The 17,911-nt window shown below is 47.0% G+C and overlaps 1 protein-coding gene across 3 annotated transcripts in view; it reads right to left on the reverse strand.

The window, feature by feature from the left end:
• PCDH19 (protocadherin 19) overlaps nucleotides 1-12,022 on the reverse strand; it is a 132,066-nt gene extending 120,044 nt beyond the window's left edge. For 2 of the 3 annotated variants that reach the window (XM_070365869.1, XM_005888592.3), the window contains exons 1-2: nucleotides 9,876-12,022; nucleotides 5,946-6,273 (exon numbers count right to left, since the gene is read on the reverse strand). In XM_070365869.1, the coding sequence (XP_070221970.1) occupies nucleotides 5,946-6,273; nucleotides 9,876-12,022 (2,475 nt within the window). Of the gene's footprint in view, nucleotides 1-5,945; nucleotides 6,274-6,951; nucleotides 7,093-9,875 lie in introns of all 3 variants that reach the window. The other variant, XM_070365870.1, reaches the window with a different exon arrangement.
• Between the last annotated feature and the right edge of the window lie 5,889 nt (nucleotides 12,023-17,911).

The raw sequence follows: 17,911 nt of genomic DNA on the forward strand, positions 1-17,911 counted from the left end.
TACATCCTTGTCCTGCAAACTCGTCCACTGCTCTTAATACTACACTACTACTTATGAAAATTCTCTGTGAGTGACCACAGCAGACCACACACACACCCTGAGAATGTATCACATCAAAGATGCTACAGTTAGCTAGTTAAAGGAGGAAAAATAAAAAGAGGGCTCAAGATTGAGTTAAACCAAAATCTGTATCTCTATATACCCTATGAGTAGAATTCTGGAAGCTCTTGCCCACTATCACTGGCTTAGAATTTTAAGCTCTGAAACATTCAATATTGAAAAAAAAAATTTCAGGTTAAAAAATGTCTCACCAAAAAGACTGGATGTTTGGCTACTTCACCCTTCCTGAAGGCAGGGAAAGGTCAAACCATCAGAAGAAATGGGTTTCATTTTCATCCTCCAACAGTGACTATGGGCTGGGTGATGAAGAGTAATGCAGGAATGCAGATGTACAAAGCAGTAATACTTTGTAGCACACAGAGGTATCCGGGAGGCATGCCTCCATTCCATAAGACTGGAAGAAAAGTTATTTGCCATACCGAAGTGCCAAAAAATTGGAATAATTTTAGAAAAACCATAGCAATCTGAAAAAACTACCTTCTCTCTTCTCCATTCTCTATGTGTTCAACCTCCTTTCCCCTCTCTTTACTCTGCCCCAACTCCAAACACCCATACACATACACAAACTCTCTTATGTATACACTAAGTATGGACTAAAACCAAAATGCCAAAGGATGCAAATCTCACCTTCAATTTAAAATTTTCAAGAGATACTTGACATCACTAATTCTACAAAAGTCTTCTGTAAACAGCAAAAGCATCCTCCAAGTTCCCTCCTCAAATTTGCATACATAACCACAAAATCCACACAAGTGATTTCCTGACCAACATCAGAGGACAGGGAGATGACGATAGGCGAGATGGTCTCTGTAATTCTAAAGGCTGAGTTCCTATGAAACTCATTCCTTCTTCTGGTAATGCAGACTTGGATGAACTTTTTCCTGCTTTCTGGAGGGGTGAAACAGTCAAACATCCATTCTTTTGGGTGAGGCATTTTTAAAATTTGACTTTTTAATATTGAATGTTTTGATGCTCCATTCCCTTTGCCTTTACCTACCTAACATCATTTAAAGTCACATTCCCTTCAGTTTCTAGAGTCAACAATGTTCAGATGTGGCTAGGTCTGCACACTGATGCCAAAGTTACTCTCACATCAGCACCAACCCTTAAGAACTCAACAGTAAATCTAAATCTAAATGATGGCAGGGCTGCCAGGGAAGGAGGAGCAGGAGAGCACTAAGGAGGCTGGCAAAGTTTCTGCAGATTACAAACCCTTTCTGTTGCTTACAAGGAACTCATGTAGGTGATCTTAAATAGCTCCCCAATTAGACTATGACCTCTGAGGGCAGATGCTACATCTTATATTTATTTAGGATCCCTATACCTATCACACAGCTGAGCACAAGGTAGACACTCAAACTACGCTTACTGATTTGGTCTATTCCATGATGATAAACTTCAAAGTATGATGGAGAGCTGTGAGAACAGCTGTTCTCACTCCTCTATAATGTCATTACCAGTAAGGTTTGCAACTGACTCTGAAGCTAATGAGGTGAGTGAGTTTACAAAGTTGCTCAGCAAAGGAACCTAATGTGTAGTGACCTTTGGTTCCAATCTGGCAAGTAAGAATATAACATATGCTCAGGAAAGAGATGTTCTGAATTGAAACGAACTGTTTACTTGCCCGTCTCCCTGTAAGCTCCCTGGGGTCAAGGATCGAGTGTTTTTATTTTTGTATCCTTGGCAAGCTGTACAGGGTCTGACATGTTCTAAGTGTGCAATAAATGCTCCTGGGTTGTTAATAAACAAATAAAAAGTGATTTAACAAAATAACATACAGAAAAATGGATATGACATAATAAGATTTAATACAGAAATTTCTAATGAATCTTTTAAATACCACAGCATAGCTCTCATCACTCTGTGCTATAATAGCTTAATAACTGTTGGTTTCTTGGGTGGATTAATTAATAATTAATTAACTAGGAAAATATAATGTAGGAACTATATTAGGATATTATTGTCCTAGTAATATCCCATTGTATCTGATAGTAGCTTTTATCACTCCATACCACAAGTGACCTATTTTCTCATCTCTTTCATTACAATGTTCATTCTTTGAGATCAGAGAACATCTTTTTCATTTCCCTAACACTGGATGCCTATAGCAGAACCTTACAAAGACTAGACAACAAATATTAGTTGACTGTATGAATCAGCCATCCTTGTCTTCTATAGATTTCACTGAACCTAAGTATTCTACTGAGTCCATGTTAACAGTCTCTGTTATGGGGAGAAAAGAAGTAGTGTCAATTTCCCCATGCAGGACTTTGTGACAGATAAAGGTTAAATGGCCTGATTCATGCTATGCTATGAGTGGGTCTCTACCCTTTCTGAATGGGTTTGTCAAATGAACTCTCCAGGACTACATGTTAGAAACACACACTTAACCTCGCTGTGCCTAATATGTGCTGTGTTGGCCCTGACTAGCCCTAGATAATAGATCTGTATGATTTTGTTAACTAAGAAAACATCTGGTTTTGTGAGTAAGAGATGGGATTAGAATTCAAATTTTCAATGGCTTTTCTAAACAACCGAAGCAATATTTGGTTTCATTTTACCCATAGGAGAATCTCAGAAAAAACACCAAGATCTTAGGTCAACCATTCAGACATAGTCAAATATCTCCTGCCCCCTTGAAGCATCCCAGGCTTATGTTACCCAGGCTTACACCTCTCTAGTACCCTGAATTGACTGCATAGTCACCAAGCCCTCAGGATTCAATTCTTTTGTCTATCTCCACAAGCAACATCAGTCAGCACCTGAGCCCATAACCTTGGCATCTTTTACCTCCTTTGTTTAAAAGTCCAATATGAATACTCTAACCACACCACATTGTTGGCCTTCTTCACACAGACACCAGCTTAAATTCCTCTTTGGTTGTAAAGTGTCTATGGAGTCACACTCAGGTGTACAAGCCATTACAGTAGTCACTCTTCAATTATCATCTGGTGAACAGATCTATGATTCAGGGGGCACCTCTGTCTCAGACCCCTTACATTATATAATGTGATATTATTCCTTGGATCAACCTTGCATGACAGATGTATCCATTTTGTAGATGAGGAAACAGAGACTCAGAGGTAGTCCATAGCAGGACATGTCTTTCAGATTCAAAATCATGGTCTATCTGATTCCCCTACATTGTACTACCTCTCCCTCTCTATTGCTGAACTCTTGGTGGTCCACAAGTAGTTTTTTACAAACGCTATGGTCTAGTCCCTAGTAAGTATTCACTGACATTCATAATTATAACTGAGCCTACCTAGCATAATCCTGGATTTTCAGTAAATCCTTATTTATAGATGTATGGACTGACAATCGGAGAAGGCAATGGCAACCCACTCCAGTACTCTCGCCTGGAAAATCCCATGGACCGAGAAGCCCAGTAGGCTGCAGTCCATGGGGTCGCTAAGAGTCGGACACGACTGAGTGACTTCACTTTCACTTTAATATTGGAGTTTCTATTGCTAGAAGAAGATCCGGTTTTCATTTAAAAAGCACTGCTTTTTGGCCTCATTACTGATAAGAAGTATTTTTCAGGAACTAGGAAAAACAGTCGATAAAAGTGGTCCTAAAACACTTTTCCCTATGAAATTGATATAAATACTGTGAGGCCATTTTATAGGCATTCCAGCCCAGGTATGTCAGGCTAAATTATTTTTGAGCCAGGAAAGTGTAGAAGGTGTCACTGAAATAGCACTGTACTCGCCAGAGTTATAGAGTCCTGAAATTTGGTCGTCTCTCTCTCTCTCTCTCTCTCTCAATATCTCTGCTCTGTGAGTCTCAACAAGTCCCTTATCATCTCTGGAGCTCCATTTCATCATCTACTGAAGGACAATCAAAATACCTGATTGTAAGAATCACAGAAGACGTTTGTGAAGTGCTCTCCAAGTATATAGTATTCCTTTCATTTGTGGCCTGGAAGAGGGCAAGTGCATCAAATTTCCAACCAAAGAGGGACTTAAGCAATTCAAAGAAAAATGAAATTAACTTCAAAACTGTTATTTATAGCTTTCCACCCAGCCACCAACTCACCCTCATCCATATTACTACCCTACTACCCTGAAATATTTCAAGAGCCAGCAAACATCAGACCACATACTGTGTAAAAAAATACTTCCATTTGAAAATATTCATTCCAGGTAAAGAGAAACAGAGCTAACACAGATGCTTAGTTAATTCCTGAAATTTTAATTATTTGTGAAAATTTCAACATCCTCATTTGTCAAATGTCACCATAAGAACTATTAAGCAATAACAAAGTGGCTTTTTTACTTTCTTTTTGTTTGCCTCCCTTTAACCAGCCCATCCATATCCACAGCTAAGCATGTATATGACCAAACAAAAAGCAAAAGTAGGCTTTAGGAGGCTGAATCACTCTCATACTAGGAAACTGACCCTCAAGCATTCTAGGGTTCATCTACCTTTAAGACTACTTGTTGATTATTACTCAGCCGCTTTAGCTGGCATACGGGTACCACAGACTGACAAACATGCTGTATTTGCAACAGGTGGTAGAATTTATATCTTGCTAGACTGCCACACAGGTATTCCAAAGGCTCAGACCTTAAACTCCCACTCCCAACATCTATCCCTACAAAGGACCAATATTTTAGGTTACCAATCAAAAAATGGGCCAAAGAACTAAACAGACATTTCTCCAAAGAAGACATACAGATGGCTAACAAACACATGAAAAGATGCTAAACATCACTCATTATCAGAGAACTGCAAATCAAAACCACAATGAGGTACCACCTCACACAGGTCAGAATGGCTGCTATCAAAAAGGCTACAAACAATAAATGCTGGAGAGGGTGTGGAGAAAAGGGAACCCTCTTACACTGCTGGTGGGAATCCAAACTAGTACAGCCACTATGGACAACAGTGTGGAGAGACCTTAAAACTCTGAGCCACCAGGGAAGCCCAGAACTACCATATGACCCAGCAATCCTGCTGCTGGGCATACACACAGAAGAAACCAGAATTGAAAGAGACACATGTACCCCAATGTTCATCACAGCACTGTTTACAATAGCCAGGACATGGAAACAACCTGGATGTCCATCGGCAGACAAATGGATAAGAAAGATGTGGTACATATACACAGTGGAATATTACTCAGCTATTAAAAAGAATACATTTGAATCAGTCTTAATGAGGTGGATGAAACTGGAGCCTATTATACAAAGTGAAGTAAGTCAGAAAGAAAAACACAAATACAGTATATTAAAGCATATATATGGAATTTAGAAAGATGGTAATGATGACCCTATATGCAAGACAGCAAAAGAGACACAGATGTAAATAACAGACTTTTGGACTCTGTGGGAGAAGGTGAGGGTGTGATGATTTGAGAGAATAGCATTGAAACATGTATATTATCATATGTGAAATAGATCACCAGTCCAGGTTCAATGCATGAGACAAGATGCTCAGGGCTGGTGCACTGGGATGACCCTGAGGGATGGGATGGGGAGGGAGGTGGGAGGGTGGTTCAGGATAGGGAACACATGTATACCCATGGCTGATTCATGTCAATGTATGGCAAAAAAAAAAAACTACAGTATTGTAAAGTAATTAGCCTCCAATTAAAATAAGTAAAATTTTAAAATTATATATATATATATATATATATATATAGGGTTACACTTTGCCCTGAGAAGCACAGGTAGCAAACCTTGACTTCAAAAATGGACATAGGCAGAGAAGTTCTCCCCACCCTGCCAGGGAATGTGTCACCATAGAGGATAATGGAATCAGGGGAGCAGCAGGGGATAGAGGCCAGGGAGGATCTCACAGAGCCGCTTAGCTACACTCACCTCGGGCAGAGGCATGCCATTGATGATCAGGTCTGGTTGCTGGGGGCCCTGGCTGTTGAAAGAGTGATGGTAGATGTGGTTGGCGCTGGTATTGCGGGTATTCTGGTTCTCCACGTTCAGGAAAGTGCTCTCAGAGCGGCGGCAGCCCAGAGGAAGGGTCTGCTGGTGGTAGTCGAAATAGTTGAGAGAGGAGGTCAGGGAGGAGCAACTGACAACATTCATCTTGTCTGTCTCCTCCACATCCCGGGGTACCAGGCGGATGTCATTCTTACTGATTTTTTTCTTCTTGCTTGATTTCTTTTGATGACCATAGGAGTATTCAGCGATTCTATGTGATAGAAAAGGCAGCATGTATCGCTAACGCCCTCCCAAACCATGCATCAGTTAATAAACATCAAGCACCCCAGAGGGTTGCACCCCATCTCTGCTCCAGCTTCTTATTCTGGCACATCGCATCATCGGGTTTCTCCCTGTGCTTTTTACATGCGAAAACAAGCTGAGGGCCATAACGTTTTTATATTAAGCATAGTAACCTCTCGCTACCCCTTCCTCCTCAAAAGTTTGGATTTGGAATTTCTCCTTGTGACTGGCCACTTAACAAGGGTGTGGAGACAGGGGAAGTTGAGCCTATGGGAGAGAAAGCATGAAAATGCTCAAGTCTGGAGCTTCCCTGGAACCCAAAGGAACTCCTGGGTGAAATAAGCAGCAAGTCCTAATTTATCAGAAGATGACAGGAAGGAAATAAAACCTAATCCCCTTTCCAGTTCCTCCAGGCAACTGCCATGTGACAAACAACCTCAAGTCAGGTTCCTTGATAACTGACCTGATCAGTTTTCGACTGGAGCACGTCAGACCCTTTCCTTTGACAAATCCTCAGCTCCTCTCCTTCATACCCTCCTTCCCCCTGCCCTAGCCCTGCTCCCTTCAACTCCCCACCCCACCCCCGCATCTCCTCGAGAAATGTGATAGCCAAACCCATTTGAATGAGGGGGAAAAGCCTTTTTACCTCTTTCCCCTTAGGCTCACTTTCTCCTCAGCCTTTTTGTCTTGCTCCTCGCTAATGGGAGAAACCGAGATGCAATGCAGACACTTGCTGTTTTGTCCTTTTATAAAACAGCCGAGGAGACAAGTGATGGTTAAACAATTACTGCAAAGGAATTTAAAGGTTAGTGCATTCAGCATCCTTCTCGATTCAGGTGTACCTACAAGCAGCTGTGCTGCAACTGGAACATAAAGAGCTCAATTTAATTAACACTGACAGAGACCCAGCAATGTGCACCAAAGACACTAAGCATTAAGAAAGTTGTCCAAAAAAATACATTTAAATGTAGCCAGATTCTCAAAGTCATTTATTACTTTGCATATAATGATTCAGCTTATTGTCTGTAAATTCCATTTCTGAGCAATAATCAGGAAAACAATTGGGTTAATAAATAATACAGGTTTATCTTTACAAGGGAAAAGACTGTGCCTGTATTCTCGCTCGACAAAGCTAATTGTCTGAGTACAAAAAGGGAGCCCAATTCAAGCAGCAAGTGCAGATCATCTCGCAAGTCTCATAAATGAATTCATTTCAGGAAGAGGCTCTGCAGAGGCTGAGAACAAGAAATCTCTGCTTAATACCTGGAAAGATAAGCTCTTGAACTTTACGTTTCTAAAAAGTCTGAGCAGATGGGAAGATTGCATATCTCCAGAGGCCCATTCTTGCTCTGTCCCCAGGATCTTCCTACACCTGTGCAGTTGTGTCACCCTCACCCTTACACTCTGTGCTCAGGCAGACTTGCAGAGAGGGCAAGCTGATGCTACCAGGGCTTGGGAGCAGATAGAATCCCAAAGACCCCAGGACTGGGGTTGATTTTCTTTTCTAATCTGTTTAAAATCACTGGATAGTTCTAATCATTTCATTTACCCACGATGGGTAAGTTTGGCAATGCCCGGTCCAATTATTCAGCTGAAGCATTCATTGCGACCCCTTTCTGTATTGATCAATTATTTAATTAAACTGTACTTCATTAATCCCAAACCAGCACAGGAAACAGAGCTCTTTACAAAATACACATATGAGTGAAGTTGGAGAGCACTGAGATTTGCTTGCCACCGCCCCCAACCCCGCCAATTCAAACGCTCTCCTCCCTGTTTAATGATCTCCCTGGCAAGCTCTCAGAAAGAGCTCTCACTTCAAGTCATACATCACCAAGAGGTGGCACAGCCTTCAATATCTTTATTTCAAGCTGATTTCTTTTTCATCAAGAAAGGGTCTTATGCGTTTACTTTATGCTGAGGAAATGGCTTTAAAAGAGTCCCCTCTATCATTATCTCCATATAAATAAAATTTTGTAGACCCCCACATTTTTCTCCTATAAAAATTGTCACTGGCAGTCACAGGTTTCAAAGGTAAGAGCAATATTAATTTCCATTTCTCCCATCTGAAATGACTCGGAGCTGAAGGAAAGAAAAGTCATGGCCATTTCACTTGTAACAGGATTAAAGCATTTATGAGGCATTGCAGCTGCTCTTTTATGGTACCTGATTGATATTCATGTGTGGTTAGCATTTGTCTACTAACTTGTGTAATGCAGAGAATAGTAAAAGGGAAACAATAATTGCATGACTGTTACATATTCAGGGGGCTCTGATTCACAGAAGTGTGCATTTCAGTTGATGTCAAATACAAATCAGACCTACAGGAACATATTTTGACTGGTTAACATGCAAGCACAGATGGCACAAAAGACACACTGGATGTGTAGGTGTGTTGAAAGCACACAAACACACACCTTCATTGAAATAGCAGCATCATTCATTATCAGCAAACTAAAGAAACAACTTTTTTTTTCAACCGTTTCGATGAGACACTGCTGGAAAAAATTCCATGTACTATCCTAAATTGGATATTGTAAGCGAGGGTCAGCAAGACCCTCCAAAGTGCTGATCAGGAAACTTTTTTTTTTTTTAATTACTATGTGTTATTCCAGTTTCCAAATTTCTTCTCCCTCTGTCTTTACCTTCCCCTCCCCCATCCTCCTTCCCCCACCCCTCTCTCTCTCTCTTACTCATACCACACACGTACCCTGCACACATTGCAAGGGAAACTGTAACAAAATAGCCCATAGTGACATCCACTGGTAGGGACCAGCTCTTAGTACCACAACAGAGTTCCATATTAGAGGAAAGAACCATCAACTCCAGAAGATTGCTATTTTTAGTGAAACATCTGGATGCAAAAGTCCTGTCCTTCATTGGGATGTTTGGTGTCTACCCAACAACCAGACATTTGAAAACATATAGATGACTGGTAGAATTTCACTTCACATAGCAAGATGTTTGAGGACTGGATATAAAACAAGCCAAGAACACACTAAAAAACTCTTATCACCTGCTTCCCCACATACTCCTGTTCTCTCTTCCTCCCACTCTAAGGTTTTCTAAGATTCCACTCACAGGCTCGCTTCAGAGTTTCTCTCTACACAGGACAGGGCAGCTGCCAGCACTCCCTTTCCTTTCAGTACTTGTCCGAAAAACTCTACAGCCCCCAAATCAAGTTGTAGTACTTCAAGGTTTTGCCAAAAATCAACCTCTCTTTCTCTCAAGTCTCTCTCAAAATCTCTCTTTCTCATTAATTTTTTTCCTGCCATAACTTCATGGAGACAGCTGTGCAAATTTTAAAATGATAATTGCTTTTCTGCTCATCACCATTATGTGACAGAATCCATTGGAACACTAAATGGTTGTCTTCCAGCAAATTGTCAGATCAAAAGAATTGATCAACTGGGGCTAACACAAATTCCCCCTCCCCACAAAAAGGAGCTGCTGTAAGTAGGATGCATGCATTTACATAGGAAACAAAAGCATTGGGATTTTCACACAGAGACACAGATACACCTTATTCTCCCAAGACAAAGAGGGAAAGAAAGAAAAAGTTGGCTCTACCTGCAGTTGTAGGTCCGGATCTCTTTGTTGTCTCTCTTGCACTTGATCGCCACGAAGATCATAGTGACAAAGAGGATGCCAGCAATGGAGCCCAGGGCGATAATGAAAATCAGGGACAAGTTCACCGAGCCCATCGACTCTTGGGCGTCGAGAGCAGGGGACAGGTAGATTAGAACTAGCGCAGAGGCGGAAAGAGACGTCTTGCCGTGGTCGTGGGCCACCACAATAAGCTCATAGGAAGCCTTGGAGCTCTCACTGAAGGTGCGAGTGGTTCTGACCTCGCCATTGATCTGGTCTATTTCAAAGAAACCGCGGTCCCCCTCTGTCATGTCATAGGTGACCCGGCCGTTCTCCCCCTCGTCGTAGTCATCTGCTTTGACAACGGTCACCAGGTAGCCTATGCCTGAGTTGCGGGGGATGTAGACTTCCGCGGTGCCGTTGATCAGCGGTGGGGCGGTGATGACTGGGGTATTATCATTGACGTCGAGGATGATGACCCGAACAGTGGCATTGCTCTGCAGCGAGGGCAGGCCGCCGTCCTTGGCCAGCACCTTGAATTCAAATGCCTTGGTCTGCTCATGGTTGAAGGATCGCAGCGCATAGATATCACCCGAGTTGGGGTTGATGGAGACATAGGTGAAGACAGGCATGTCTCGCACCTGTGACGGCACGATCTGATAGGAAACACTGCCATTGAGACCCAAGTCGGGGTCTCGGGCCGACACCGAGAGCAGATAGGCACCGGGTGTGTTGTTTTCCTGCACAATGACCTGGTAGTAGGGCTTGGAGAAGTGCGGGTGGTTGTCGTTCTCGTCCGTGATGCGCACGGTAAAGGACTTGGCACTCTGCAGCATGGGCACGCCACCGTCGCGCGCCTGGATGGTGAGGTTGTACTGGTCATGCTGCTCGCGGTCCAGGCGTCCATCCACCAGGATAGTGGAGAAGCTCTCATACTCCTGCAGCCGAAAGGGCACGTTGCCCAGCAAACGGCACTGCACGCGCCCATTGAGGCCAGAGTCTCGATCAGACACCCGCACCAGTGCAATTACGTAGCCCGGGGGGGCGCTCTCGCTCACCTCCACCAGCTCGCTGTTTACCGACAGCAGGTTGATGACCGGCGGGTTGTCGTTGGTGTCCAGAACGCTGACGGTGACCTTGCAGTGTGCCGGGATGGAGTTGGGCCCCAGGTCCTTGGCCTGCACGTCCAGTTCATAAACATGGCCTTCTTCATAGTCTAGGGCACCGGTGACCGTGACCAGGCCGCTGTGCGGGTCGATCTGGAAGAGCTCTCTAGTGCGGTCATTGACATAGCCGTAAAATGAATAGACCACCTGGCCATTGGTGCCTTCGTCTGGGTCTGTAGCGTTGAGACGGATGACGGGAGTGTTGGGAGGTGAGTTCTCTGGCACGCTCACTGAATAGGTGGACTCGCCAAACACTGGGTTGTTGTCATTGGAGTCGGTCACTTTGATGCTGAGGCCAACCGTGCCCAGGTGCGGCGGGTCGCCGCCGTCGAGCGCAGTGATGCGAAAGCTGTAGTGCGACTGCGTCTCGCGATCTAGACTCTTCTCCACCACGAGTTCGGCGAAGCGTGAGCCGTCGCCGCGGGTCTTGATCTCCAGGCCAAATAGCTCGTTTGGAGTCAGCTCATAGGTCTGCACACCGAAACTGCCCGAGTCCGGATCATAAGCGCTGTCCAGCGGGATGCGCGTGCCCGGGCTGGCCGCCTCTGAGATCTCCAACTCAATCTGTGCCGCCGGGAAGCTGGGAGCGTTGTCATTAAGGTCCTTGATCTCCACCTTAATTACGCAAATCTCCATTGAGCTGGACATGACCTCGAGCGAGATGATGCACTTGGGGCTCTGGCGGCAGAGCAGGTCACGGTCAATCTTCTGCTTGGTGACCAACAAGCCCGAGCTGGGGTTGATGTCCACCAGGTGCGGAGCCGAGTTGGACACCACACGGAAGGCAGAGGCCTGCCGTGGGTCCAGTGCAAAGCCCGCCTCCCGCGCGTCCTTGGCCACGTTGGCGATCACCGTCCCGGCGCGCTGCTCCTCTTCTACCGAATACTTGAGGTTAATGAGGGCGGCCGCCTGTGTCCATAGCACAGCCAACAGCAGCAGCACCGGCAGCAGGAGTGACTCCATGGCTGCGCGGGGCTCTGCCTGGCCTCGCCTCTCCACACCCCTCCGAGACCGACGCCGCCGGCGCTCCAGCTTCCCGCCGACTCGGGCCGCCTGTTGCGCCCGCCCCGGGGCCCCGGAGGCCGCGGGAGGAGTCCCGCCCAGGGCGGCCCGGCGGCGCGGGGGGGAAACCCGCGCCGGCTCCAATGCTGAAGTTGCGGCGGACTCGGCGGGGGCTCTCGCGGGGCCCGGGGGCTCCGAGGGGCCGAGGGAGCGCCGTGCGGCCCCGAGCCCCCTCCCTCCAGCCCGGCTATTCAGTTTTCCCCCTTCAAAGTTAGCCCGGCGCGACTGGCAGAAGCGGCGCAGGGCTGCGGGTGGAACCGCGTCTGAGAAGCCGGATCGACGCGCTGCTGAGTCCGGACCGCACTGGAGGCGAAGGCGGGGAGTGCAGTGCGGGTACAGCCTCTCAGGCACTATCCGACCCGCCGCGGCGCACCGGCAGTGGGGCTGGTGAGCACGCTGTCTGTGCACCTGGCATGCGCAAGGATCTACCCCGAGTTCCCCTGGCTCACCGCAGAGACAGGACCCGCCTGGAACGCGCCCTCCGGGATCCTGGGGGGCCACGCTGGCCTTTTCGAGGCCTGTTGGGGAGAAAGAGGGGTCGCAGGAGGGAGTTTGAGTTGCTGTCAAGCGCCGCAGCCGTCAGAGTATCCGGCTGAGCGGGAAGGCAGTCCTCCAGCCTGCAGAAGACGGGGGAGGGGATAGAGGCTGCCGAGACGAGAGCTTGCTCCCTTGCACTGTGGTTGGCTTCAGAAGGTTTGAGGGGCGCGTGTGTCCAGGATCGGAGGTGGACACGGAGTCACCCCACTGAGCAGCTGGACTGCGGACTTCTGCGTCTCAGAAATTAAAGTTACCAATGCAGCCCGAGGCTCCACGTCAAGTCTGTGAAAACCGGCCGATGGAAATTTGCTCAAGAAAATAAAGGTCCAGTCTTTCCAATGGCCGGGGGGCGGGGTGGGGGAGTGGGGAGGAGGGGAGGGAAAGCAAAAACAGTACCGGCCAGGAGAGGCGGGGCCGCCGCCGCTGGTACCAGGGGCTTCTCCTCCTCCCTCGGTCTGGATTGGGGTGTCGCTCCGAGGGCCGCCGCTGCCAGGGGAGGAAGCCCTCCTAGCTCAATCGCATGTCGCTGGGGTCCGCCTCAGCAGCTGCCACGGTCGACGGTTTTGTCGCCACTGAAGTTTACTTGCGGGAGCTTCTTGATTCCATCCTCCTGGAGAGGCGCTGGCCGCGCAGCGTTGAGCTCACACCCTCCCCGGCGCTCGCGGGCATGGGAGGTCTATCTCGCTTTCTCCTTCTGTCTTGGGCTGTGGGTGAATGTGTGAAAGAAAGGAATAGTGAGTGTATGGTGCGAGGTGTGTAAGTGGGGAGTGTGAGAGAGCAGGGGTGGGAGGTTTCGGATCTCGGATGAATCCGCTCAGCCGGAATGCCGCGGAGCGCAACGCGCCAAGGGTCTGCGCCGGGCTAGGGACGCGGGTGCCAATGCCCCCCAGGCAAGCAAGGGATGGTGCGAGGGAGCCGTGCTGCCGTCTGCGCCCGCTCGTCAGTCTCCTCTCTGTGCCTGCCGCCGCCGCTACTGCTGCTGCTGCTCCTGCCGATGCCGCAAACTACTGGCCGTGGAGTCTGGAGAGAGCAGGAGAGAGCCGGAGCTGCTGAGACAGGCTACGCCAGGCACTGGCCAATCAGCGCTCAGCCCAGCTGGCCCCGGCCTTGGGGGCGGGGCCAATGCGCGGGAGGGGGCGGGGCCAACCGGAAACTTACACACTGGCGGGACCAAGTGGTACCCTAGCCCGCCGAGCCGAGGCAGCAGTCTAGGAGGCCAGTCAAGCCCAGCAGGGGTTAGAAGGCAGGGTGGAGCAAGTCGAGGGGTGTCCTGGAGCTGCAGCTGAGCCTCCCCAGGAACTGCGCGCCTCTCGTGTTTGTAGAGATTGCAGGAGAGATGAGGATTTGATTCTCTCGGTGTGTTTATCTCCCTCACATATCTTCATATTTTGAATATAACATTCATATTCATATTCTTTCTCTCCCCTCCCCCCGCCCTCTTTTTCTCTTTGCCCTAGGTTTGTCTGTCAGTTTCTCTTTTCTTCTTCTCGGGTAGTGGAAGGAAGAAAGGGAAGGAGAAAGCGCCCCAGACGTGGTCATTCATCCGGCTCTTGGCCAGTGACTCTTCAGCTAAGAGCCGCGGCAGCCATCCTCCCGGACCGTCACCCCCATCCTCCTTCCCGAGCAGACCTGTGAGCCCCCACCCCCACCCCCGGCGCAAGCAGGGTCCCTGACCCGGTTCGGTTCGCTCTTGTCTGTTGTCTGTTAATCAAATGGGATCTGTGGCGCAGGGACTGAGCCACCCAGAGGGCTGGACACATTTCGTTGCCCCTCACCCAACACCATTGGAGAATTTAGCTCTCTATAAATAAACTGTACATTTGAGAAGAGCAGGTGGGCGGACGCCGCCGCACCGCGCCAAGCTAGGAGAGCTGCGAGCCCAGCGGGAGCTGCGGAGCTGGTGCGCAGTCTACGTTGGTCGCCGGCAGCTGGAGCCGGCGCGGATGTGCGGGGCTCCCCAGCTTTCCTGCAGTGCCTCAGTCCCAGGGGGCTGTCAGCTTCTCTGGCGGTGGTGGCGACGGTGGCTGGCGTGTGCCGGTGCCGAGAAGCGGGAGGCCGGCGTGGCCGGGGTTGATATCAAACTCGGCTTCCCTTCTGGACTGAAGGCGCCCTGGGGACAGAGGGGGACTCCTCCCTGCCCCGTCCTGATTCTCTTAATTAAGGTCACGGGCTGGAAGAATCAAAAGTACTTCTCTGAACTGTTGGGATGTTTTGGTTTTTTTCATCATAGATTGGGGGTGGAAGAGGGCTGGCTTCTGAAATCACAATTCTTGAAAGAGTGCATCAGCCTTCTGAGTGAATCGTCTTGGATATTTGGGAGTCTTGGGTGAGCAAATTCATAATTAACCCAGAGACACTGGCCCGAGCCTGTGTGCTTAAAATGAGACTCACTTTTGCCCTTTAAAAAACACTAAACAAGGGGAAAAGGCATTTGAACACATAATAGGTTTTCTCAAAACTGCCATGTTTTTGCAGAGAACAGCCTAGCTGCTTTTAAAAATATTTCTTTTCCCAAGAGGAGCTAGTTTAGCGGCCTTTACTTTGGCAGGAGGAAGAAGAAGACAGCTTTCTCCCTCAGAAAGGAATTATTCTGGGATTGAGGTTGAGACCCCCCCCTCCCCCGCCCCAACGTGCATCTGAGACCAAGGGGAGGGCGCAGAGAGCTTGATCCGCTTTCCGCGTGGGGGTCGTTTTACTCTCTAATATTAGGATGCAATTCAGCCCAGAACATCCAGGAGAAAATCGAAGCATCTGCAATGAATATCATTTAATTTGGTCATTTAGAGGTGCAGGTGAACAACAGAGTTGTGACTCGAGGGAACCGCGTGGCCCGCCTGCTTTTCTGCAGACCCTGCCTGCCGGAGGAGAGTGACAACATGGCAGGCAACGCGGATGCACCTCACAGGCTCCGCAAAGAAGGGCTCCATTTGATTTATCACAGTTATTTACCTTTGATGTCAGTGAGTGGGAATGAAGTGCATCTTGGTCTAATTAAAACGGCCTAAAAGGCATTTGAAATGGGTTGCTATCTGATCACGGGATATGAGTTCGGCGTTTGGCAGCGTTCTAAAATATTGCTTGGACTATTTAAACAGAACAATTAGCAGCATGCTAAAATATTTGCATGATATGCTTAGAAGCTTTAGCTGTAAACTTTAAGGCGATCTGTTCTCCTTTAAGTCAAAAAAGGATGATGCTGCTTCCTTGTGGCGAAGGCTGTCAGGAACCCACTGATCAATAAAAGTAAACTGGCGCCTCCACGGCTTGACTGAGCGGGAGCAAAGAGTCTGAGAAGTAGTCTCGGCCATTAACAATCCCCCAGGTAACAAGAAATGGAAGAATTACTCAGGTAAAATGATTATCATTGCTGTGGCATCTGAAAAGATGCACACAACAAGATAAGAGGGCTGAGGACCTCTTACCTTGGGGAATGCTAATAGAATGTCTATAGTCTGTTGTCTTTAAAAGATAAATAAGAGAATTCAATCCATGTACAATGTCATTACCTTTGTAATTGCAATCACATTGTAAAGACATGTTCTGCATTTGCAAAGACAAATGTGCTCGCTTCGCTACAGAGATCACACGGGGTTCCCTGGGTCCTGCTCGCTGTTCACACTCAATGCTCCCCGCCTTTCCAAGTACAGCAGCCGAAGTACTCCCAGCTATACTAAACCGCTTTTATGAAAACCAGGTGCCAGGGAGGCTGGGCCGTGTGCCTCTGCTTTCCTTCCTTCTCATCACCCGCAAGCTCAAAGTGATAGTGACACCTCCCCTCCAAAAAATAGTTCTTCCATTCCCCTAGTCTACTTCTACAGATAGCCCTAATGCCGCCGCCGCCGCCGTTTGCTCTCAGAATGTATTTTTTGCTAATAGACGCTGGTTATCATTATACTCCAAAAATGTTTGCTAATATACACACTTGATCATCGCACTCCAACAATGCTACTAAGTGAGTAGCCGAAAACACCTTCACGATCAGGAATTTATTAATTGAATAAAAACAGTTCTGGGTGTAGATAATGAAAACAAAAAGAAAGTTCTCTCAGTCTTCGGTTCCCTTTACTTCAATCCTGAAGTGAGCCCCGCCTTTTCAGCCTCTTTAGAGACACAAGAGGGACATCTAGCGACCGTCCTCAGTATTTTTGATCCAACCTTTGCTAAAAAACACTAGGCTCCCCTGGGTATCAACTACATTGCTTTGCAGCCTCTCTGGGCCATTGCTATGCGGAGGAAGCCAGCTCTTTGGGCCATGGTAGCTCTTTGGATCACTGAGGCAAGAATCAAAATGGTAAGGAGATTTTTTATTAATCTTTAAGATTTCAGTCATGCTACTGAAATAATGCTGAGTGGCAATGGAAGAATAAAGTGAGGAAAGCCTTATATTTAAATTAATCTGATATATGAGGACAATTCTTGGTGTTCCAACATTGACAAGGATAAGGTAAAAAGGTTTAAAGGTTAAAATTGATGGTGGAAACTAAAATACTAGCATATGAGGACTGTAGCACTGACAAGTTTGAAGGATCTTTCTGAGATGTGTTTTTTAAATGTTTGCTTCAAGCTCCAAAGAGATCAGCCTTCAAATAATTTCATTCTCACTCTCTTCCCTCTAGCCCCCAATCCCCTGCTGCAGAAAACTGGATCCTCTTCTAGCTTGGCTTTTGTTGCATCTCATGGGCATTCCATTCTACTCAACCAATTTGACCCGATGAGGTTCTCTTAGAAAGAAAAACTTTATTTAAAAAAATTGCCAAAGTCAAACTTTTCCAGCCTGCACATATAATCTTCTTACTTAGGTTACAATGCCTAGAATAGAGAGAATGAGAGAATGAAAATGGAGATAACAGCACAAAACTGAAAAGTGTCCTTGATAAAGTCATTGTCTTATTTCATCTTTACAATAGCCCTGGGAGGTAAAACGACTTTGCAGATGTGGAAGTAGACTTGCAGAGCAGTTCAACGATTTTCTAAGATGACCTCATTACACAAAACTCAACCACTTCCCTTGTGAAATCAACTAGTGTTGGCTGTGTGCCCAGCATTGTGTTAGGGACTGAGAACTTTTTTTTTTTTAAGATGGTCTTGCCCTTGTGATGTTTTAAATTCAGTTGATTAATTTAAGAGCAGTGCATACAGCTAGCTACAGCTTCCTGAAATTCTGTCCCTTCTGCCCAAAGTGATTGCCAACTTCTAGTGAACCACCAGCCACCACACACACACACACACACACACACACACACACACACACAC

Source organism: Bos mutus, chromosome X (genome assembly GCF_027580195.1).
Source record: "Bos mutus isolate GX-2022 chromosome X, NWIPB_WYAK_1.1, whole genome shotgun sequence".
In the NCBI taxonomy this organism is placed as follows: Eukaryota; Metazoa; Chordata; class Mammalia; order Artiodactyla; family Bovidae; genus Bos; species Bos mutus.